This window comes from Calonectris borealis, chromosome 2 (assembly GCF_964195595.1).
Source record: "Calonectris borealis chromosome 2, bCalBor7.hap1.2, whole genome shotgun sequence".
Classification (NCBI taxonomy): Eukaryota; Metazoa; Chordata; class Aves; order Procellariiformes; family Procellariidae; genus Calonectris; species Calonectris borealis.
This window is the reverse complement of record NC_134313.1, coordinates 156426858-156453020: the sequence shown is the minus strand read 5'-3', so window position 1 is coordinate 156453020 and position 26163 is coordinate 156426858. Positions and strand designations below refer to the sequence as shown.

Here is a 26163-nt window from a genome sequence, read left to right as displayed (position 1 = left end):
TAATTCTATTCCTCCTTTTGTCTTAATGGAGTTATTTATGTTGCAATCTTGAGGGCAGACCACTTACCAAAGACCTTACCCGCCACCTGACACAAAGAAACAGCAGACTAAGAACAGGAGGTGACATCCTGGTTCCATTCAGCAGAAGCAGGTCTATACTTCCCTGACTTAGACTGCAAATTATCATTTGTGAAAGTTTACATATATTACTCCTGCTGCACATTAACATGTAAGCAGATTCCACCAAACACCCAGAGATTCATTATCAATTCTAGGTAAAAGTAAGGGAAACTGTTAAAGGCCTCATCACAGAGAGAGCTTTAAATGACTTAAAAGCATAGCCTTTGTAGTATTTATGCATTTTAAAAATAAGAACAAAAATATGTTTGCCATTCAGTATCATTAGAACATAAACAGAACAAGCTGCTTCAAAGTTGAATACTTTCCTAAGATTAGTATCCTAAATCAAAGAGGGATAACATGCTGGTCATACACAGCTTCCACAGAAATAATGTACACTCAGCACATCGTTAATAACTGGGCTTCTTTTATTTAAAAGAATTTAATTTCAAGCACCTGGCCTTGAAAGCATGAATCTCAATTAATACGACAAGATTGCAAACTGGCTTCTCTCATACACAAGCAAAAGCAACACTAAAAACAAATACAACAACAGAAGCTTGTGGAGAAGGAGTGAAAACAGGAGGAGGAGAGGGAAGACTGTTGTTACAAAAAAAATTAATTAAACCGTTCATTGTATATATGTAACTCATGGGAGATTTTAGAACATACAAGTGTTTTGCTTTTCTGTAGGACACTAACATTCTGTACTCATCATATTTGCTACTGAGGAATAAAAAGAAAGAGGTCACTAAAAAGCATCTACCCACCTTATGTAACCTTGAGTTACTAACCCCAAATTCTAAGTTTACAGATGTTAGAAAAGCACCTTCAAGCATGAAGAACAGTCTGTGATATGAAAGTGTGTTAGTACTCACTTTGCAATCCTGAGTACAGAAACACAGTGGTCAGCCATTTGAAAGAGAAAAATAATGGGAACTAGCTCCTCTGGATTAACTCAATAATCAAAAAGCTCAATGTTATTGATCCATATGGCAGGACCTGTGTGGGTTGAAAGATATTTCACTTCTGAGAGTCTACTTTGAAGTCTAAAATAGAGTAAGCGTGGTGGTCTCAGCCCTCCAAAGGGCTCCCTCCAAAAAGTCCCTCCAAATGCCGCTAAAACTCATCTCATTTAATCTGGACCAGCTGACTTCCTGGTAGACCGTGTGAGAAGAAATCATGTTTTTCTCTGAACAAGACTAGCAGTAGGAAAAACAAAGCACCGACAACTTTACAGCACAGCTAATGGTTGCAGAGGAGGTCTCAGTCTGCATTGGTTTAAAGAACAGAGAACAACCATTTCATTGCCTTCAGGATGTTTATTATCTAGCATCATAATTAATGTCATTTCAGTTAAACTGCATATGGGAAAGCAGCAGGAATTAAGAGTAAATACCAAAACTCCTGTCAAAAGGAAAATTATTGCAACAAGCTATGAATACTTGTCATTATCGCTGTGACTGTAGTTACTAGGCTTTGACTTGCTCTTAACAGTTTTCAATCTCAGTCAGCACAATAAACAACAAGACTTCAAGTTTGTTCAGTTTTCTCACTCGAGATGGGGCAGGAGACATGCACATTTGTAGGGATTTATAGAAATCATTATTTTCCAGACAGGATTTAAACACAATCCTACAAAATACTTCCCATTTCAGGATATTTTCAGGGAACAGAGAAGGTTTTGGGAGTCAACACATCTCTTAATTTGCAGGCTACTTTTTATGCAGCAAAATATTCACAGTACATTTTTCCAAGTATGAAGGAAACCAACATAATAGTCCAGTTTACCACACACTTTGTGGTTTAACCACAAGAAATAAAAAGTAGTTGGCTCACAGGAGAACGTCTGTATGCAGTGGGGTCATGCTTGAACCAAAACTATCCCGAAGACTGCTTTAGTTATGACAAAGCAAGAAACAGAAGATCCTGCTTTACTTTTGATGTTGTGTGACGGTGATTTTCACTCGTTGGCATCCATTGAAAAATATACACATGTTGAATTATGCTATATACAGCCCTCGAGCGACAGGTATACTTCTCTGCTTATCAGTAGGATACCTTCCATCATCTATAAGGATGTAAGTCCTTTACTTCCACCACCTAGTACAAATTTATTCCTTCTTTGTTTTCAACTTTATCATACTAGAAAATGGTAAAATTTTAGTTTATTAATTTCTGTTCCTCTATTTTGTCAAGCTACCCTGATAAAGAAGGAAAAAGTTCTTCATCCATCGTCAACAGTGAGTTTACCAGAGAACCAAAGGACAAAAGAGAAGGCCAAGGAGGGATGGGTGCTCCAGATGCAGGAATCCAAGCTGTAAACTTACAGACAAAAATGCAAGAAACGTTTTATTTTTCTCTTTTTCCTCCAACATCACACTACTGCTGAAATTGTATACAAAAACCAGAGGAGAGGACAAAGTCAAAAAAAACTTGTAACAAAAAGACAGCCAGGGCCAAATCAACACTTGGCTTTATTTCAACCCAAAAGAAAAACAAACTTCAACACAGGGAAGAGCAAACACTGGGAAGGGTGACCATTTGCAGGCAAAAAAGGTCAGACATCTGAACAAACTTGCTGGAGCAGGGGAGCTCTCCAGACAAACACTTCCTTTTGGCAAACATCTTCCCACTTACAAGACACTTTCCCCCCTGAAAACACAATACATTTACAGCCTTCCATGTGTATGTGGAGCCATGGGCACCCAATATATCTTTATGCTGTTACCAAAAGTTAGCCCATTACAGAAGTCTCCAAGGTTTGCATCAGCACTGAGCACATCCCTAAGAAACAGGAGAACAGGCTACGGGTCCACTTTGGTTAAGCACGCTTGATCAGCCAGACACAAACATGAAGGTTTTCTTTCCCGTCACAAAGTGCTCAGCCAAGGGGAGCATAACCAGTAAGTTAAAATATAACAGTGCTGTCACTGTAGCATTGAAATGAATATTATTTCTTACAAACCTTGATATCAAAAATGAAGTTAAAATGCACCAAATTTGAAAGAGGGGTTATTTAGGGACAGTAGAGAGAAGGAGGAAGCCTATTCAAAGTCATTTGGTAAAAAGCTAAACTAATTTACAGAAAGAAGATAAGCATTTCTGCAACCAGAAAATAGTTTTAGATTATTGTTCCCCAGTGATATAAACATGTAGAAAATATAAATTCAACAAAGAGGCTGGAACTGGGTCACTTTCCTCCCAACATTACCAGCCTATGGGAAACAGATCCTAGCCTCAAATTGCTCATTCTTAAAAATTGTAACAACCTTGTCAAATTTAAAGAATAAGCTATGCAGAGTTCTCCACTGGATGACCCCTGAAGTCCAATTATGTAGCACTTCTGTTTTCAGAAGACAGAATGACTGGGGGAAAATAACTTAAACTAAAAGATGACAACATACATGTGATTCAGAACCGGAATTTAAAAGTATTTCCAGTGCATTGGTTACATTTCAAAGCAACAGCAAAAGAATCAGGGCAAGTTTTTTACTTCCGTGACCTTTTAATCAGAGGAAAAAAAGGAGAAAGAACTCTCATCAACCAAATTAGTTCAGAGAATATTAAATGTTCTTCATTTTGAGTACAACTCAATGAGTAAATAAATATGTTAGAGCAATGTAATTTGATTTTAAGTATCAGGTATGTAAAAAAAAAATCTCAGTTTCAAATCACTGAGGACACACACAGTATTTCCTATTTCTCTACACAGGTGCAGCACAATGTTCCTATATATAGGAACACCCTATCTGAGGAACTCAAGAGCACACACAACTCATGTGGCCTTAACCACTACATATTTAAACAGGTCAAAATCTGGCAAGGACTTTGCAAAGCCCTCAGAAAAGAGGACAGCCAAAGGCAAACCGCAAGTTAACATGAACTGTCTCTTCAGGCCTGATGTAACTTGACAGGCGCAAGTTATGCACCTCCAATACCCACAAATCAATGATCAAGAAAAACACAATAAGTTAAAACCCGCAAATCAGAAGGTAAGTTTTAGGAAGATTAAATAAAAGCAACATTAAATTCATTACTCTCAGGTAAGACAATATATTACACTTGTGCAAGAGGTTTGTGATTTAGTCAGTTTTCTTACCACTTGTTCAGTAGTTGCCCATGCTTATTCGCACAAACCTGAAAAACAGAGTGTTACAGAGCTCCAACATTTCCATTTAGCCAGCGAAACTCAGGTCTATTTTGCAGCAGTCTCAGCTGTAACAAGAATTACTTCAAAATACATACCTCCTTTTCATAGTCAATTCTCTGATGGCAGTTTTCAGCCCTCTCACTGTGCAACCATTAAAAATTTCATTGATGTTGAAACTGAAAGATTAATGGCATCCCACTCCTGAAGTATCTCAGAATTAAACAAATTCTGGCATGAAACAAGCTAACTCCACAAGTCAGACTGGAGATTACAGGAACTCCAAATTCAGTTCACTGCTTATCTTTAAGAGTATTGTCCGGGTAAAAAAATTGCAGGTGTTACACAGCTCTGGAAAAGGCCTCTGAAAATATTTCTCTGTAACACACGGAAAACAAACATAGATGACTAAATGTAAAACAGATCTCCTCTTAAGAAAAGGCACACGCTACTGCTCATTCAGAGGCCAGTTACATACTAAGGTTTTAGGATCCCTCTGTTTGTTTTTACAACTCCCAAAACAAACAAACAAAAAACCCAGAAAAACAAATAAAAAACCCCCAAACCCAATATAATGTTTTAAGAATTTTTAACACTTTGGTTATCATATCGGCCATATATTTTAATGGTCGGTATCTACTTTTGCCCCTAAGTAGGACACTGCAATTCCTCCCTATCTGAAAGCTGTATATCTGTCAGAAATTATTTATTCACCCTCTGTTAGACAAGAGTGTTGCTCTGCAACGTAAAATACAGCCTCTACTAGTTATCCATTCACCGTTCTGAAAAGACCTAACTAGTTTAGGATTTGGTTTTTTTTACATGAACTTTAGAACCTATATAGTTCCCTTCCGATAAATACTCAGATATGGGGAACCCTAAAGGTGGACCTTCACAGTGTCTCCTTTTCCAGTCCACTCCCAACTGATTCCCAAAAGGGAAGAAGCAATAATTCAACATTCATAGTGGCAAAAAAAGAGAAATTAATTGCTCTTTTCCTACAACAGCAACACAGTGACTTCACAGACAAATGTAAAGGAGCTTTCAACTGCAAAGTAAGGAAAGACTATCCAGTTTCTCTCTTAGAGCATGCCAGAGTCCTCTTTCCATTTTGCTAAGATCTTAAGGCCAGCTCTGATCGCTAATACTTCTAGGGACTGAAAGACCCTTACATCTCCAAGAAGCAGGACACACACACACACACACACAGAGAATGCAAATTTGCTGTATTTCTACCCTACTGGATTTGGGGCAGGGAATTCTCCATGGAGCAGCAGACTCCAAGCCCCCTGTCTCATTCACCTCATAAAACTCTGGGAACAAATACACAACCTGAATCTGCAAGCACTCTCCCAAGGCAAAACAAAAGCATGCTGTACATTTTATGCCCCGCAGTACTACTGCTTGATAAACAGCATACTCATTTCACAAGTGTTATACAATGTGAAGTCTTTCACACATTTCTAAAGTCCAGTATTTACATGGCAGCTTTGTATCAACTGCACAAGAAACATTAGTTTTAAATTATAGTTTTGTATTGGTTACTTAATGGTTATTTGTATTGGTTCCATAGAAAATAACTGACTGGCACAATATTTTTAGAATACAAATGTAAAATGATTATACCAGAAATTTTGCCTATTATAGGCACATTATGGCAGACAGAGAGAAAACCCATCAGGTTCCAGCCTGCCACGGCCTCAGATGGTATCAGCGATCAACTTCAGTGCACGCATGAGTGGCTTTGAAAGGAGACACTGTGACGTGAACCTGCAGATTAAAAAGGAAAATTCAAGCCCTTAAAAGAGATTACAGTGTTGAGATAAATGAGCACAGGTGTCACCAGTTTATTTGGCATTAGCACCAGAATTTGGGACTTTCAAGAATTTAGAATGTTTAAAAGTCTGTAAATAAATTAATTTAGTGAAGGAAAATAATCTGTTAAAGAACTTTATTACTCAGGGGTTAAGTTTCTCCACTGCAGAAGCAAAGATTAGAGCCAGACAAAACACACAAAGATATTCCTTCCAAGGGATCAATGTGCCCAAGGAGACCAGGGTTAACCTGAAGCTTTTCTGCTCTCAGCACACTTGCAATTCTGTTCTGACTTCAGTTTTGCTAGGAAATGAACAATCTCTGCATTACAGCATCAAGCAACAGGCTAAAGCAGCCTTTAAAAGAGAAACTCCATTTCTTTGTGATGGAAAAAATACTTTCCTGCAATATTGTTAATCAATACAAAAGTAGTATTTTAAACACTTAAATGCTAAGGCATACAGATGTGATTTGGTGTTTCCCTAAAAATAACATATCTGAAATTCCAAGGAAAGAAGGCCATTCAATTATATGCTTGAAGCCTACTGAATCATTTGCTTTCTTCAAAGGGGACAGGAAAATAACCCAGTCAAATCCTTCACATGCTTAAATGCTAATAACAGAGGTTTTAAAGATTGAGTTCCTGTATCTTAATTTCACAGTGCCATCCCAGCAAGTTACTTAATTACTGAATAATAAGCATGTCTCTTAAGACAGCAGGTCCTCTCCAACTTCTGACAATAATACAGACATGTATTGTTCTCGCTGATATACTAAGTCACACTCCTTACAGGGAGATTTTTGATTCCTCTCTGTGGGTGTCTACTTTACAAACTGAGAAGCACAACAGAAGAAAATGAGAAAACTCTATTTGAAAAAAGGAGACCTCCATTACTCTGATTCAGCACTTGTTACAAATGGCACAGGTACCTGGCCTTTCCTGTTTGAGAAGTCCCCATTTGAAACTGGAAATACAATGAAACTATTTTTAAAAGTTTTAATTTCTGATAACTAATCATATCAAAATTATGATAATGAAAATAGCAGATTCACAGCTGTAAAAAAGTTAATTTGCATGATTAAGCATCAATTCTTTAATCAAAATTAAAAATACATATTTGTTAGCTTGGATCAGTTTCTTAACATGACATTTAAACATTATTCATCTCACTTTCTAGCATGCTTACATTTCAAGGCATGCATCTATTTTGTAAATATTTATCAATGTTAACTTTCTATATCAAACATTTAATAAGCAATGGGTAAGAGGAAGGGGAAGAGAGGGAGGGACAGAGACTATATTTGCTTAGAATCTCCACAACAGTATTTTTGGCTTCTGTACGACTCTGCTGTGCTTTGCACGTATCCTACAGTTCTCAATATTCTGCAGTGTATAAACAATCAGAAGCCCCAAACCATTCTCCATGATTTTAAGTATACCTATATATATGCAAATAGGTACATGTGGGAATTGTCATTGTTAATAGAAGGATTATTCAAATTTTAAAAAAATTAAGAATGAGCATATTGTAACATAGCTGAGCATATCAGCAAACAGTGAATTTACCCTATGCAAAAGGACATTTTTCACATAGCAACAGAGAAAAGAGAAGAGCAGAAAATAATCAAGAGGACTATAAAGGATCACTTGAAATGGAAAATGTTGGAAGTAAATTGGTAGGATTTCAATTGTAATGAGAAGCTTCTCAAAATATATTAATTTCAAAACCAGAATATTTGACTATTCAGAACAGGGAAAAAACAAGAACAGTCATCTAGCAAGCAGACAATTCTTCAGTAGTCTATAGGGATTTCTATGCATCAATCAGCATGAGGTAAGAAAGTCCAACTGAATCAGAAAATAAGCAGTGTTCGTGAATAACAAAGTCTTCTTTTAAGCATGAAAATCTGTAATGAATGCATAAAGAATATTTCAATGGCAACACATATAAAACTGGAGTTACTTATTAATAGTCTAAGAGCTAACTTAATCTTATCAAAATGACAGAAGAGCAGCCTCACAAAGAAAATGCTTATGTATCTTGGTTAGCAGATACAGTTGAAAGGATAAACACAAACCAGAATTAACAATATTAACACCTGCTTGTAATTATTTTTCTTCAATTAGAGCAACATTCTTCCACTCCCTAATGACAAAGTTAAAACAGAAGAAAGAACTGAGATGGTAAATGCCAAAGCAAAAGCTTTCATTTTGTTAAATCTAAAAGCCTTCTGCTGTCTTTCCATCTGCCTAGCTGGAGTTTCAGTGCCCATCACTGAACAATTTCCAGGATTTCCAGCAGGATTAAAGATGATAGTGGACTCTGAGTGTTCATCTGCCAATTAAATATAGCCACCTCCGAGCAGAAACACAACATGTGTTTGCTGTACCTTGTCCCTGACTCAGCTACCGCTGCTGAACATGTCTAATTAATGTAAGATACAGAATGCAACTGAGAGAACACCACTGGGCAGGGATACTCTGCTAAAATGCCCATTTTGCATATAATATTCCATGTCACACTGTACACTTGCACTGGAGGTACTTATCAGCTGGTTTTCTCTTATCTTTAGATACAAGAAACTGCAGATCGCCAAAGGGTTGTTTATGACCTGTGTATAGAACTTTTACTTTCAGGAAACAAGCAGAAAGGAGCCTCTGAGACACCAGTGAAGTCCCAGGCAGTGGCTAGAAGTAGGTAACAGCAAGCAATAACAGAGAGATGACAGATACTATCGCCTTCTGTCTATTTCATATCCAGACTTTGTAAAGTAGCATCAGACAATGTAGAGATTTTCCTGCAATTTCAGAAATGACTGGGGAGGGCTTTAAAGTGATGATAGAAGCTATATTAAAAACGGACAAGATTTCAAACTTCAGAATTTGAGCTGGATAAGGGGCAGTTTCAAAAGTATTGTAGGTTTGATCACTTGGTTTCCTCATTAGACTTTAAATCAAGATATGCAGAGAGACATGTACAGAAATTAAATCTTTTCTTTTTTTTAACTAGCCCAAAATAGCTGGGGTAAAAGGTGAAAGTAAAAGTATTTTCTTAATCAGTGTTCTGGACAGGCTTTAGATAAATACATAAAAATTATGGTCTAGAATGTCACCTGTTGACTATCCTAAACTGAATATTCTGAACACTAATCTTTTGTGAAATGCAATCTTTGAAAACGTTCTTCTATTCATTGAAAATGAAAGGAAACCGAAACAATAACGCCACAAATGCATGAACACTTGACTGCGGTCTCAAATTGCAATATTTCTTCCTCCTTGAATAACTATCATGTGAATAAGTGCAGTATGGGGTGGGGAGGGTGGGGGGAGAATGTTAGAAATTTTTTTCCCCTAATATATTGTTTAAGGCACCATCAGATTTGATATGCACATCTAATTTCACTATGTGGCTAGTCCTCAACTTTAGCTTAACCTCTGAACTTTACTTACCTTTCAAGTATGTAATTTTTGCAATTACTAAAGCTGCCTATATAATCAAGTGCAGTATATTCTAAAGACACCTCTTCTAGAAGCAAACATTTCCTTTTATCCAGTAGTAATGCATTTCCCAAGATAAACCCAGTTTTCTTCTCAGTGTGCTAACAAAGCTCTCCAATACACAGAGCAGCAAAAATGTAACTGTTAACAGAAGTTTCATGTTTCCAGTTTCTTTTCCCCTTTGCACACTACTATTAGGCAAGGAAAACCCAGACTATGAAGTACAGCTGATGGTTTTACTGCATTCCCACCAAACAGGATTTATAGGCCATGTAACACCCAAATCATCCCCAGCATTCTAAAGAAAAAAAGTTAAGAACTATAGACACCATAAGGCTGACCTACAGCTCCCTCAGAAATTAGGAGGCCAGGACTGAAGTAAACTAATAACTTAGTTTTGGAAAGCCTATGCCGTTTCCATAGCTGACTCTGATAAAGTCAACCCCTTGCCCTTCCCTTTAAGGCTAACAGCAAACATCAGTCTCTAAGGGCATGCAATTTTACTGCATAAACACTAAAATAGTATTTCACATTCAAAATCTAACCTGATTTGCACATCCTTATAAAACTTATCAGTATGTAATAATTGTCTTTCAGAATTACGTTTTTTGTTAAGAAAAAAAGTAAGCAAACAAAAACTTATTGGTATTTTCTCAACATTCTAGTGGACTCCGAAAACTTGGCACAGTGTGCTCATAAACCCTTAATGTAGCCTAGGCCCATAAAAATTAAAGTGTCAAATATCTAAGGATGTCTGCTGCTCACGTACCAGTATATTTCTGTAGGACTCTAGCATGTGCCCTTCTGCCTGGGAAATACAGGAGCGCACTCCCAAGCAATCCCACAGACAAACTTACTTTTCTGTACTAGAAGCAATCCAAATCTAATACAGAGGTTTATAAACAAGCAATGTAAATTTTTTTTTTTTAAGGCTAGTATTATCTTTCCTTTAAAAATGAGGTCACATCCAAAGACAGTTCTATTTCTTGTCTCCATCTTTCACACGTTTACAGCTATTCTTCAGTTCTGTAAGGCTCTTCATCTAACATAGCACAGTGCAGATGTTTCTATGCACATTCTCTGAGCAGCCACTGCTGTCAGAGACATTGGCTTGACCAAGTGGGTGATTTCCCAAATTCTCTGCTACGTGCTAATACAACACTTGAAGATAAGTATGCAAGGCACTTTTTGCAAGGAGGTAACATTTAGTAAAGGCTTATTTTCCATTTATTTTTTAACCTTACAGAGTAATCAAGTGGTTTGCCTTTATGAAAGTCAGTCTTATATAGTGAATACCTTAGCATACTATATACATAGCAAATACTCATCGGAAAATAACGTAGGCAGTAACAGACCCTTAGTCTGAAGGAAGAGAGGGAGACAGAAGAGCAGTTGGTCAGCCACCTTTTAAATACACTTTCACAGAGAATGTATTTGAGACAGGAAAAAAAATCTGTCCTTTGCTAAAACCCGCAAGGGAGTTGAAAAGGTGAGAAAGGATTTCCATAGCTCAAGGTTGTAACTACTATCAAAGCAACTACAAATTAAGCTCTAAGTAGAGACACTGATGAACTTCATTCAGAAAGAAAATAGCAAGTCAAATGTATCATTTAGTGCTAAATTCATCTTCCACAGGAGAGCAAAGTTGCTGATCTTCTCTTACATACGATCCAACCAACTACCCTAACAAGCATACACATGCCGTTCACCCTGCAAGTACACATCCTTCACCTGAACAGTAAGCACAGTTTTCAGCCAGGAGTGGTGAGAATGAAAAATTCCTATGTGAGCCATGAACCCAGAAGGATATCTAGTTTCTGACTGCAAACAGGAAGGTTATTTTTCACCTTTTTTTTTTCTTTTTTAGAACAAACAATTAAAGTCAAGAAGACCTATTGTACAGTGTACAGACGCGTGAAGAAATTAGCAAAATAAGTCTTTGACTGTTATCAGCTCTATTTGATTTACATGTTCCTGGCAGAAACCTATGCCCCAATGGTTTCTACATTCACACAGAACCCCTGGTTTTCTTTCTTCTAAACTCAGAAAGGTTTTAGTTGTGGGTTTTTTTATATATACGTACATAAAAATGTATATACACATACACACACACACAAAAAACCACCACCACCCCACAACTAAAACCAAATCCATTCCATAAATCTTACAGCATTATTTTAACTTCAAGGAAGTAATTTTACTACAAGAACTAGATCAACTTTTTATTTGGTCTAAACTGGCAGAAAACCTCTCCATTGCTTTTCCTATAGTCCTCAGAAAACTGACACAGCCTGAAGGAACTCCCAAAACTTGGTTTTGACTTCAAGAACTGCCTCGATTCATCACCTTGGAAAATTAAAAGATAAATCTTCTTAAATGTAGTTCCACTGAGTTCAGTTAAGCTTATTTACAACAGATTAGAATGTAACCCTAAGTGAGTTTTAGAGCTGAAAGAAGGATATTTAAGCAAGCAATTTAGGGACGCTGAAATTCCTACTACAGTCTGTAGTACCAATGAATAAAACAGTATTTCCCTACCCATTCACCATATGTCTTCTAATGTGTTTCAAGGGCTTTTAATTCTCTCGCAAATATTACTTGTTGACATGGAGATTGCTTTGCTTGAAAGATGCCTACTGTTATTTTTAATGCTAGCTTGCGGCATCAAGATACTGTCTTAAAAATCTTTTATAACGGGGAAACACAAGAATTTCTATTAAGGGGAAGAGGACATATACGAACTTAAAAATAAATTCTTCTCCCCAGAGTCAGGCACAGTATTTGCAAGATTATTTAATATCCAAATCGCCTTCAGCTTTCTTCGTAAATCTCATCAATCCTTTTTGTTTAATTCCATCTTTCTGGTAAACAGAAAGCTAAGAACGTTTCTTCACTGCTGTCTGAGCTTGAAAACACAGTAAGTCACCCATTATTAATACATTATATTAATAAGCACAGGCATGAATACATAAGGAGTGTTGTTCATCACAACAACCTTCATCTGCAAGTAATTTCTGATTCTCCATTATTTACTAGGTCAACGTACCACCATGGAGATGATAATGATCCCTTTTAATCAAAGGAATGAAGCTAATGGAAATAATTAATGGTAACTACCAATGTATTAGCTATTTATTTCAGTTACATAGGCATGTGCCTGGGCATAACTGCTATATATTATCATAGGAAAACTTTTTCCTCCCATCTGTTTTAAGCTCCATTAAGAAAATAAACACAAGTTTATTTATGGGATCAAAAAATGCTATCATGACCCAATCCTGGATAATAACTTCAGCCTGATAGGATAAGAAAGCTTGCTTGTTGCAAAACAATAAACCCTGCCACAAAGGGATAAACAGAATACAAAAGAGAAGAGAAGGATCCAATGAAAATATAGTGGGTGAACAAAGAAACAACCAGACCCAGACAGCAAGATAGACAGAAGTAATGCCATTTAGCAATGACGCAAAACTGCTTTCTTGAACCAAGTCTTAGGTTTTTCTCCAAACGTAAGTAAATATTGTCAGACTCTTACTTGAAAGATGCTGCAGTGATCTTTCCAGAGATCAAACAGGCCCCTGGGTCAAATTATTTTCCAGATTGCAGCTAGATATTACCAACTCTCTAGAAGACATCAACAATAAAACTTTATCAGCACATACTTTCCCCATTATTTTCTAACACATAAAAAAAGCACCTGAGTTACTCGAGGAAAGAGAACTGTAGCAAGCAGCAAGCAATAGGAAGTTAATAGGACTGTTTATAAATCAGATGCAATATCCTCTCTCAACAAGTGCTTTGCTGAACAGACAACTGAATGCTAAGCATCTTGCAAGAGCAAGCTCCATGTTCTCAATTATTTTAACAAGCGTTGTTCTCACACAGGCCCTGTTTAGCAAACTTATCATAGGACAACTGCAAGATAAGAACAAGTTCAGATGCTTTAATATCATTGCAAATACAAGCGCTTTACAGCTAGCAATGGACTTGAGTAAACAGTTTACACACACTGCTGAACTGAAGCTTCACAATACTTAATTATATACCGAGCGGTTATATCAGGAGTTATAAAGGTTACATACAGATTTGATAGGTTACCTTTAACAGCTTATTTCTGGTATACCTGCATCAAAACTATTTTGCCTTGATGAAAAACAGAATTAAAATCCCCATGTAAGAACTGACATTGGCTCAAGCAGGTCAGCACATTCTCTTGAGATCTAGGTGCCTCCACTAATTTTTGTCACATAAATAAGACAAGTCAAGTCATACAGCTACAGCAGTATCTAGCAGTGTGCTGACTTAACATGTGACGTTCCCTACAGGTTTGATGAGCACAGCTTGATTAGACTGAAGGAGCTGCTTGTGGATGGATACAGTGGCATGGGCCGCAAGTAGAGCACAGGAAGCTCTCATGATCATTTAAGCAACTTTCTGCAAAACAGAATCATAGAATCATAGAATCATTAAGGTTGGAAAAGACCTCTAAGATCATCGAGTCCAACCATCAACCCAACACCACCATACCCACTACACCATGTCCCTAAGCGCCTCATCTACACGTCTTTTAAATACTTCCAGGGATGGTGACTCCACCACTTCCCTGGGCAGCCTGTTCCAAGGCCTGACCACTCTTTCAGTAAAGAAATTTCTCCTAATGTCCAATCTAAACCTCCCTTGGCGCAACTTGAGGCCATTTCCTCTCATCCTATCACTTGTTACTTGGGAGAAGAGACCAACACCCACCTCACTACAACCTCCTTTCAGGTAGTTGTAGAGCGCAATGAGGTCTCCCCTCAGCCTCCTCTTCTCCAGACTAAACAACCCCAGTTCCCTCAGCCACTCCTCACAAGACTTGTGCTCCAGGCCCTTCACCAGCTTTGTTGCCCTCCTCTGGACACGCTCCAGCACCTCCATGTCCTTCTTGTAGTGAGGGGCCCAGAACTGAACACAGGATTCGAGGTGCGGCCTCACCAGTGCCGAGTACAGGGGCACGATCACCTCCCTGCTCCTGCTGGCCACACTATTTCTGATACAGGCCAGGATGCCATTGGCCTTCTTGGCCACCTGGGCACACTGCCGGCTCATGTTCAGCCGCTGTCAACCAGCACCCCCAGGTCCTTCTCCTCTGGGCAGCTTTCTCTTAAAAACGCTTTTTAAGAGAAGTAGACAACAGGGCTGGAGAGCCTTTCTGGCCTACAGGGCCACGAACTAAAACCTTCACATAGACAAGAGCCACAGACCAACAAAACCAAGGGAAGGAAGAGGACCAGACAAGGGCCACAAGCGGGCCACAAAACTCCCTCTTGGTCCCACCATTCCCCGGCAGGACAGGGCTGGCTGAACGTGCAGCCGGACCCCAGCAACCCAACAGGACAGCGCAGCCGCCCCTCTCGCCCCGCTAACCCCCGGGTGCCAGCCGGTGACGGGCCGGTCGCCAGCCCCACCAGCCGCCTCTGAGCTCACAAGTCCCACGTTCCCGCTCCCTCCACACAAGGGAAAGCCTTTTTCAGCAACAGATCCTGCCTTTCAGTTAGGCGATGCCAAGTTAATCAGATTTGAGTCCCCAAATAGAAACCAAGGAGATTCCTCATTTACATGAAGAAAGAAATGCAAAAATATGTAGTCAGAGAAGATTTACATACAGCTGGACACACTGAAGCATGGGCAGAGCATCAATTACAGAGATTGCTCTTGGCAATTACCAAGAAATTCCTTCCGTGAATTGCAAATCTTAATGCTGCTACTAACTAAATCTCTTTTCAGATTTTTATTTAGAAGAAAGCAGTGTATATGCATTCCACTACTCTTTAAAAAGAAAAAACCTACACAGCCTCAGAACCTATTTAAAGAATTATAACTCATACACTGCGGTTTACTTGTAATCTCAAACTGTAATCCAGGACATAAATTCATCATAAAGCACACGTTTCCAAAAGTCATAAAGAAAATTATAGAGATCAAACAACACATTCAATGCTACTTAAAAGTCCAAAGATACAGGCGGGAAATACAGAAATCTTACCAATATGTGGATAACTGTCACACAGATCTGAGAGAACAAGGATTATTTTATTTGTTTGACTGTAAAACATGCAGAGAGGTAGGAAACTAGGAATGGGCAGCAAATGTTGAAATGCAAACATGATGTAATCTAAAACAGGGTTTTGAAATCAACATTGAAAGCTGTGATGCCACCCTGGAGTCATCACACAGACCCTGCTCTAGAACGCACTGTATGTATTGTGTACTTCTCATCGCTCAAAAAGCACAGCGAATATAAAGGGTGATGAGATCAGAGACAGGAACTTCTGTATGTTGCAGGTAGAAAAAGGTTGGGCTGAGAAGCAGAGGCAGGAGGCAAGTAAGGCAGACTATGACAGAGATACACACAAAAAAAGGGGAGGGGGAAGGAGAGAAAAATCAGACAATCTTGCTAAAGCTACAAGGATGGAGAAGGGCAGTGATCAAAAAGACACATATTTATCTTTCAGCTCAAAGCTAGTTTTAACATTATACTAGCAACATGATAAAAAAGAAAGAATAACATTTTACTTTAAAAAATGCTATTTTCCAAAACATTTGTTAAATATAAAATCTTAGGGACAAAAATTTCATTCAAGAACACACACAAGAAAAAAAAACTCGGGGGGAGAGTCTGCTACCTAACCCTAGTCTGTATTCCCAACAACACCAGGAGGTCCAGCCTTCACTTCTGGAGCTTCCTGAAGCTCATAAATATCCCCAAGGACAAATGCCGTGCTGGGTTTGCATCACACAGTTATCCAGCAACCCAGTAACAGAAGAGGCCCTCAGCTAACCTCGGCCACCAGGAACAGAAGGAAATGAAGACATCAGCGGCGTCCCAGGACCTCGCTGCACGCGCCAGTTCCATCACGCAGTGGCTTGCCCACAGCGAGCAACTATCTTCTCTTAGTATACGATGTTTGGCAGAAGTCACAATCTCAAAAAGTACCGTACTTCACTTGAATAACCACTGTGTATAAGCCAGCAGTAATACGCATATTTTTCTAAAGTAACAAACACATCAATATCCATACGAACCTATTTTGAGATAATCCACAAAAAATCGGTGACAAAAGAACCACTGATGTGCTCTCTTAAGATCTCTTCTCCTTTTCTACCCACATCCATGCATAACTTCACTGCTGTTGAACTGCAAATTTAAATTCAAAAATTAAAGCATACAGTAAGGAGAAAAAGAAAAGAAAAATAAAACCTCACACAACCAGATATGTGAAAATATAAGAGCAGTTGTTCAAATTAAGTTCAGGTTCTCATGTAGTAACATAAAGCTTCAGTGTTTGGATTGCATAAACTGTGATTCAAATACTTGTAATAAAAATAACTGTTTATTATAGTATTTTTAAAAAAAAACGTGACTGGAGGTCGAGAGCTTACTTTTCACAAAACATTCATTTCCAGTTAAATTTAACTTGTCAATGCCCGTTTCACCTAAATATCCATTTTGCCAAGGGGAAACAAGTTACTAGATGTAGAATTTACATCACTGTATATATACAGAATTTTAAATGATTTTTTTTTTTTGTTTGCTTTAGCTTTCCAAGGCAGTACTGATCCACAAAACAACCCGTTAGAGCTCTCCTCCTGCCTATTATTTTTATCACAATCTGGATCTCCAGGACCACCTCAGTTATAGGAATCCTTCTCCTACCTAAATCCTAAAAAAAGCACACATATCCCTCAGTAAAATTATGACTCCGATTTCTTTCTTTCTATGTCTGACACAGAGAGGATAACTGTATATTGTCAATGCAGTGTACGAGACACATCATCCCAAATGAATTATCCTAAAAGGAAGGAGGACATTTAGCTGCAGGAAGCATGGTTTGAAATACAATCGCATTTCCAAACTCTTCACACCTCCACTGACTGACTGAATAAAACGCATCTGGATTTCTGCCAGGTAGGAGCAGTCACAACAAAAAGCTTCGAGAACGAAGTGCCACCGAGAGCTACGCGTTCCTAGGGAGCAGCAGGAGGGACTGACGCATAGCTTATAGTACAGGCACATGCAAAAGATCTTGTCATTCACTCGTGATGCTGGATTCTACCTTCATGTTTATTTTAACATCTGAACTTCAAATCTACTGCATATGACCACATAGCAAGAAATACCAAAATGCTAATCAGAAGAAAGCTCCTGTATCTTCATTTCAGAATCCCTTTTCAGGAAACGTTCATCCCAAATGCAAATAAATATATCATTGATTACTATTTAATATTCAAAACACTAGAATTTCAAACCATGTATCTGAACAACTATGTCAAGAGGTTAATTACATTCCCCATTTTAATAGTGATAATGGCAGAGAATTTCAAATTAAAGTAAGATCATCCTCAACAGTCTTTACTGAGTTTGGGGATACAATAAATTTAAGATCGTGCCTATAGCTGTAGTTGAAACTGTGTTAGCAACCAGAAATAAAATTCTTTCTAATAAGATCTGAAACTGTGTTTTTTTTCTAAGTAGAGACACGGTAGAATAATGCACTGAATGGTTAGGCAAAACATTCTGCAATAACTGGACTTACCATTATGAATATTATCTCTGTTGATTTCAGTGATATAGTTTCATAAACTTAATTAATAAAACCAAAATGAGTCCTTTGAAGTCCTCCAAAATGAAGAGAAAACAAAACAAACAGGTATCAGAACACATTATAAAGATCCTGATTCATAACAGCTGTGATACTATCTCCCGGACACACAGGAGACTGCAAGCCTATAATAAACAAACCAACCAACCGTCTAGAAATAAAAATTTCTATTAGGATTATCTGCATGTTCTCAATCATAACTTTTTCTTTTTCTAACCTGTACTTCACACTGTTATTTTTACAGAATTCTTTGAGGAGGAGGAAGTGGGGGTTACACACCAAATTAGTAGATACTACAGCTTACTGAATGTAAACTATATATATGATGGTGTAACATAGAGACAACTTTTTTTTCAAGCTAGAAAAACAAATGAGATTTAAAACTCTGAACATTGGCCTAGGAATCAAGGGCTCTAATTAATTGCAAATGCTGAAAGCCCTTCTTCAAGTTCTTTACATCACTTGCATCATTTTACAAAATAACACAGCTCACAAAGTAGTTCAGAGATGTAATTACTGCTCGTAAAACTCACTGACCACAGCCTGAAAGTTTCTTTTAGCCAAACCAGGGAAGCATGCCCTGCCTTGTTCAGGATGAGTTACAATTCCCAAACTTTGGATCTTCAATTAATGCAATCTCCTTCCTTAGGAAAGTCAGAAGATAAAGAAACCACAGTATATTTAGGTATAAAATGGAACTATTGATAAATACTAAAAAAAAAAACCCTACAAGCACAGAAGCATAACTAGTGCCCGTCATTTCACATACACAACCTCACATATACTCACAATTCCTAAATTACCCCCTCCTTACAAGAGTTCGCATAGAAGCAAGAAAGCGTAGTATTTCAAAACACCTTTGCTGATCAAGCATAGCTTCTTTCTCATGCAGTATTACTTTAAATATCTGAAATCAATGCATTCTTTCCAGGAACAAAGATGATAATAAGCTTCTTTATCAGTTGGAAGTGTTCAGTAAGATGTCATAACACAAGTAACAACCCAGCAACAAAAAGGTACCGTTTCCCACAATACTAATGTGCAGGGATAAACTGCATACCAGAAACAATTTTAAGCATGTCAACAATCCGCTAATTTTGCTCCACATCTAGAAAAGGATTCCTGTACCATCAGTCTCGCGTCTTCATTTAGCAACAGTGCACCTTACCATGACATTCTGGGTAGCCTGGCTTTACAAAAACCTGGAGCAGTTACCACTTCCTCTGTATCTTCTGTAATAGTTTTGTCTCCTTACAATCCAACTTCTGGATTCAGGAATAACTCATCAATTCCCACTCTTAGTGAAATACCAATTCAGCAAAGAAAAGAAGCTTTTAGAATTTCAACACAATCTTATATTGGTTTCAACACTGTTGAAAGTAAATCTTTTCACTTCCCATCTGGTATCTTCTGGATCTCAGCCACAGGTGTATAAGAATCATTTTGCAGACAAAGAAACAAGCAAGCAAAAAGACCCAGATACAATTTTTTTTAACTAAAGCTGGGTTTGTTTCTTTTAAAGAAAATTATGAATGAGTAGTTGAAGGCTGAGTCTTCTTACAAAGAGAGAAGGATATGACAGAGATACCAGTGCAGACGCTCCTCCCCTCGAAGAACCTCAGTGAAGAGTGTGGGAAATGTTATGCGAGGTGGATGACAATTCACTTTTAATCTTAGGATTGGCTCTACTCCATAAACTTGTCTTAGCATTCAAATATTACAGTTTTCTGCAACACTTTTACACCAACAAAGCTAGTAATAAAGTCCCACTCACAGTGACAAAAACATTGCTTTTGTCATTCTGCTTCAAGTACCAATTTACTGAGCCAAGACTATTGATCTTGTGTAAAATTCACTTTCAAAGAAAATCTTAATCAGATGGCAGTGCACTAATAAAATTGGTTAGAAAGAAGTTCAAATACAATTAGTCTTAGCATGCGTGCATCTAAATATGAAAAATAAAAAAATACTGACATACAATGTGAAAGTGAGGTTTTAGGAAGGCTTTGTACAACATGATGGTGCCTCTTTGAGAAGCAGGGCACAGCACACAATAAACAGATGAAGCTGACAGAGGAAGAAAACAGAAAGCTGCGAGGTATGCATCACTAGCAGCACGCAGTATAGGACTAAGTTCAGCGATGTAGGTCACAGCAGGCTCTATTTTTAATTTTTCAATGCACAAGATTGCAGTTGTATCTTGATACATGACCTCTGACAAATGCTTAGGTAGGTAATGCAAACAACAGTACTGAAAAGCATATAGATCACCTCTGTGCAGGAATTCTGGCTAAGGGAATAAGAAAATTTTTGAAAGACTTTTCTGTAAACCAAACAGAATCTTTTCTTTTTTTTTTTTATTAAAAGAAAGGCTATCCTTTTATGATCCAGGTGTTAGCAGGAATGTCTGTGTGCAACGTATTAGATCTTTAATTTGCTTCTGAAGTGCTTATGTCTTGACTTCTGTGAATGTAGGTCAGTTCCTTCACAACGTGCAACCCATCATGCCCTAGCTCTTGAAAACACCAGTATTCCCTTCCAGCAAAATTTCATTAGGTATATGGGGCAGATATTTTAAAACTTTCCTGTATTTTGCTAAAATCTCATAATGCTTATAAAACCCAGTAAATAGTGATACAAATACTAACTAATCTCATTTCAGAGACTCCCATATGCCAGTTTCAAGAAGGTGGAGAAAAAATATGTAAATGAACAAATAAATGGCTTTTAAAAACCAGTCCATTCTTAGGAGCCTGTGCATTATGCAGTAAAAAATTAACATGATTGGCCCACGGTGAAAAGGGCTGAAGAGGTTTATCAGTGATGCACAGTTGCACAGGATGACATTATCTGAACTAGCAGTGAAAAATGATCTAGTGACATTAGCAGGAGTTTACAAAGAGGGGGAAAAAAAAAATCAGATTTTTGGGGGGCTGGGTATGGGGAAGAGAGAGGGAAGGACGAGACAGGGGAGGGGCTAATCATTAAGAACTGTCTTTCCTTCAAATAGCCTAGGAACTCTCCATCTAGTCTCTATTTCAGGAACAGCCTTTCAGCCAATTTCATTATAGGGTATCAGCTTTGCTTCATGCCATCATATTTGTGGTAAGACATCCCCTTTGCCCCCTCCCTACAGCTCCATACTTGAAAAGCTTACTACAGAAATCATGCTTCAAACAGAGAAATCGCATTTGAGCACATCAGCACACGCTGCTTTTTCACAAGTTAAACCAACAGTGGGTCTGACTGCGTGACGTGCGGACGTAAAGAGTAAGCGGAGTCTAGACTACGGCCAGTCCAGCTAGCCACGATTTAAACAACGCATACACCAAGATGCTTACACAGCCTGCACAGACAAAAGTTTATATGCAAATGAGATACAGAATCTGATCATTAAGGTCTTTTACTTATTGTGGTCATTAACAAATGACAACAATGTTGTAAAAAAATGTCTTGACAGCAAACAGATACAGCCAGGAATCTGCAAGTCTTGAATCCGCTGCCATAATTTTCTCAAAGAAAATTTTTAAATGTGAAGCACTGAAAAATGTTGAAGCTCCCCATTAGCAACAAATCATCAAAAACAGACAGTAACCCCTGTACGTTACAATTATTCTCTTGCTTCTTCTCCAAAAAACCAGAAGTAAAAATCTGTTAGGTGTTCTTCATTATCATCAGCCTGTACGAATAAAAAAAAAAAAAAAGGCAAAAAAAAAAAGCATTCTGGTGACTGCACAATATTCAGAGAGGCAATTTTGCACGTCTGTGGATTTTTATAGAGGTCCGTTACCTTCTTAGAAATTTTGTGGGGAAAAAAAAGGAAGAAAGATGAATTCATCATTATCATTCTCCAGAATAAGTCATTTGATAAATTCCTCCTAATCAAATCTCTTTCAAAATTCCTTTCTCTTTCAGATACTACTTCATAAACAGTTGTGAAATATTACAGAAATTGAGATTTTCTGACAAGGTACCAGTGACATAGAGGTAAAATCTTACTATAAAACCCATTCCTACTGAAGTAGAATTCCTCCAACTGTTCTTTGAAAAACTATTACTGGATTGGGTATTGTACTTGAATTATAGGAGACAATTCAAAGGCATGATCTTGAACGCAGATTTGACGAATAGTTCCTTATGAAGCATATAAGACTGGCAAACTTTAAACAGTTGCACTAGTACTAAAACTTCCAGTTAAATCACTCTTAAAGGTTTGACATCCCTCCACCTTTTTCTTTCTCTTTCTCATACTGCCAGAAATGGCGCCTGCAACAGTGAAAAACACTCATCTCTCTTAAAAGCTTAAACAGCCCACAGCTGTTTTAAAAGTTCTTGTTTTATTCAAGCAGCTTTACCCACTCCAAAAAATAAAATGTTTCACGAATTTCCATGAATATGAGCATGAAGGCCACTTCCACATGAAACATATTAACTCAGACACTGCACGTCATGATTTTTTACAGTCCCCAGAAGTACCACTCACAAGGTAAACGCTTGCTAGGGACACAAATTTGCACTTCAAGAGCCTGACTGTCACCGCCACATGTACTGAGCCAGATGGAAGGGCTCTCACTTGAAGAACAGCAAAAAACAGAAATTTGAAGTGTCAAAAAAGTTTCCTTCCAGTGCATCAGTCTTTCTCATTGCTTTTTTTTTTTTTTAAAAAAAAAATGTTGTCATTTGGCAACACTACCAATTTGAGAAACTCTTGGAAATACTTTATGATTTGCAGGAATACTAAGGAATCAACATCCAGCATTTTCTTTTCATGCCACAGATAACCAGAAACCAGACTATTGTTCTTTCATTGTAAAGAGCATCATTGTAAAATGATAAAAATATTATTAGAGTTCTCTATTGTGAAGGTTTTTTCCCCACCCCAGCATCTCATTTGTAAACATCTATATGCCATACAACTTCAAACAATCTAACATGAAAAACATAATAGCTAGTTTAATAGGAAATAAAATTTCAGAAACACAGTATCATCTTATTACATTTAGTAATCAGTCTATCATCTTTGACCGAAAGACCTTCAGTGAATATGACTCCCGGGTACCAGACCTGCAACAAAGCACACTTCAAAAAGCTGTTTTACCTAAAGCATCTCCAGTTGTTTTGTGTGTACAGATATTTATTGTCCCTCAGTCTCCTCAGTGAAAAGTTATTTCGCAGACTCTATCCATGAAAAGGGGCAAGCCTAGAGTAAGGCACAAAAATGAAACCCAAAACTGTTTGCTCTTTTTCAGAACTAAAGACAGCTTGCCCATTTGAAAATGCGACATTGCACCAATAGTCCCAGATCAAAACCAACAAAACTGAAAAATAAATAATACAGAAGGTATTTTCTGTGTTCTAATAGGAGGTTACAACTACAGACTTGAAGCATGCTGCAGTTTAAAGGAGAAGAGGCAGAACACACATGTGCCTTGATCCAACAAATGAAACAACTGATAGATTTTTTTTTTTTTTTGCAAGTAACTGCTAAGATGCAGGAAGTTATCCGCATTACATGCATATTTTAACAAGCGCACATGCACTTACTATTTCCACCTATGCCTTTCTTCCCATCCAGAAAAAAAACACATCAAGAACAAGGCACAAAACCGGCACACCTCTGACCAAAAACTTTACTGCAGACTGTGTTGGTATAGGTGGAGAAGTCCATACCATCAGAGAGAGCTGCATGCTGCTATGTTGGACAACACTGGTGTTGGAAGAATTATTCATTCATAGATCAACAATTGGTTCTTTCATCTCCCTGGCTTTCTCAGACAGACCATTATGTATTTTTTCCCACTTACTGCTCCTGTTACACTCCAATTTTTCAGCTGCACATCTGAAAAACATCCATATTTCCAGAATGTATCTCATTAAAAGAAATAATCTTAACCAGAGAGGGAACCTATCTGTTTCTATGGGCTTCATAACTTTGCCAGTGTCAAGAACTGACTTAACATACAACTCTCTAATAAAATCACAATCGAATAAGCTACGAAAAAAATGTGGAAGGCAAATTGAAGTGCACCAAAGTCCCTCTCCCTGGCTTTCTATCAAAGGCAGTTCATGTAAACTAATCCATGCGATAGCTGACCTTTTACCAAGTGAAGTTTTAGGACTAAATACTTCAGCTAATAAAAAACTAAATTACATGTATACATTAAACCACATCTTTAAAATTAAGCTGTATTCTGGTTAGCCAGAACAGCAGCACCTTCGGTCATTACTAAACCAACGGGAACATGGCTTTTTTGAATACCACTGCAGAAAAAGAGAGGGAGAGGGAAAGGAGGTATTCAGGATTTCACAGAGCAGTGCCTCATCGTGACAGTAACAGGGGAAGGAAAAGTCACTGGAAGAGAAGGTTGTCATGGGAAACATTTCTCCCACCTTTATTGCTGGCTGGGTTTGTCCTTTAAATCCGCACCCCTGCAGAGGCCTGGCAGGTGACATACCCGGCGGGTGACGTTAGCTCGGCACAGCACTGCCCAGCCCTGGGAAGAACGCTCCCTGGGCTATAACCGAACCCCGAGATTTGAGTCACCGGGCCTCCGCGGCGTGGACGGCTGTCAATAACGCCATCTCACGCTCCCTGAAAGGAGAAGGGTCTCGGCAGCGCAGACCCGGGACCAAGCACCCGCACCTGGCCAGCGGATGCGGCGGGGGATGCAACCCAGCCCGGCTGGAAGGCTCCCGCACGCCTCGCCCCGGGGAAAGGAGCCGCTCCGGAGGCTAAACCCCGCCCAGATGTACCGCCACAGCCCGTGAGCCCCACGGGGACGGACACGGGGACCAAGCCCGGCTGTCGGGGCACGGTGTCACGGCAGCGGGCTCAGCGCCCGGGCAGGGCGGCGGGACCGGCCAGCCTGGCCCCACCCGCGGGGGGAGCCGCCCGGGGCAGAGCCGTGGCCCCGCCGCAGGGAGGGGAGGGGAAGGGAGGGAAGGGAAGGGAAGCGGGGGCTCCCCGGGCCGGCCGCCCGCCCTCACCGTCGATGTTCTCCCGGTCGCTGATGTGCTGCAGGTTGCAGCCCGTGTCCTCCCGGCTCAGCTCGGCCTCGGGGCGGTAGGACTCCAGCCGGGAGTGGGCATTCCTGCGCAGCTTGGGGCTGGAGGAGACGCAGCAGGAGGTGGTGTTCCCCATCTTCTCGGCCCGGCCCGGCTCGGCAGGAGGCGAGGGGCGGCCGGTCAGCAGGGGCGGCGGGAAGCCATGGGCAGCGGCGGAGACGAGGAGGAGCGGCGGGGGAAGAGGCGGCGGCTGCGGCGCCCTGCGGCTGCACTCGCCGGTGGATCCCCCCGGCGGTTCATCCGCGGAGGCAGCCCCGCAGCGCGGCCCGTCGGCGTGGGCTGCGGCAGCTAAGCCCTCCTCCGCGGGCAGGCAGCGCAGGGCCCGCCGAAGCACAGCCCCATCGCCGGCGGCGGGGCCGCCGCGCTCCTCCCCCGCCCCCGCGCAGCCGCCGGGCCCGCTCCACGCACGCACCCACGCGGCAGCGCCGCAGCCTCCGCGGCAGCGGCAGCCGCAGCAGCAGCAGCAGCAGCAGCAGCCGCCTCGGGCGGCCCCCGCTAACCGGTTCCGGTTCAAGCGGGCGGCAACGCCTCCCGCCAGGGGGGCTGCCGGAGCGGCGGCCGCAGCCCTGCCCGCTCCCGGGGGACGGCGGTGCCCGGCTCGGCGGGGGGGGCCGCCGCCCGGCACCCCCCGGCGCTGCTGGCGGAGCCCGCCCTCAGCGGCGGTCCCCGGGGGCTCCCAGCGCGCCGGCCGTGGGCCGCCCGCGGCGCCGAGGGGGTGCGGCCCGCCACGGCCGCGCTGCCAGCCGGCGGGAGGCCAGCCCGCCTGCCCTGGGCGTCCCCCGTCACCCTACGGACGTGTGGGTCTGTGCGTACATCGTGCAGGAGCAAAGCGCGTTGCTTGCTGGCGGAGGCGGGCGGCTGGCCGCGCTGCT

At 40.1% G+C, this 26163-nt stretch overlaps 1 protein-coding gene across 1 annotated transcript in view; it reads right to left on the bottom strand.

Moving 5' to 3' along the window:
- CCNY (cyclin Y) overlaps positions 1 to 25811 on the bottom strand; it is a 126875-nt gene extending 101064 nt beyond the window's left edge. The window contains exon 1 of the mRNA XM_075144084.1: positions 25214 to 25811. Coding sequence (XP_075000185.1) covers positions 25214 to 25367 — 154 coding nt within the window. The 5' untranslated portion in view covers positions 25368 to 25811. The remainder of the gene's footprint in view (positions 1 to 25213) is intronic.
- Positions 25812 to 26163: the final 352 nt, after the last annotated feature.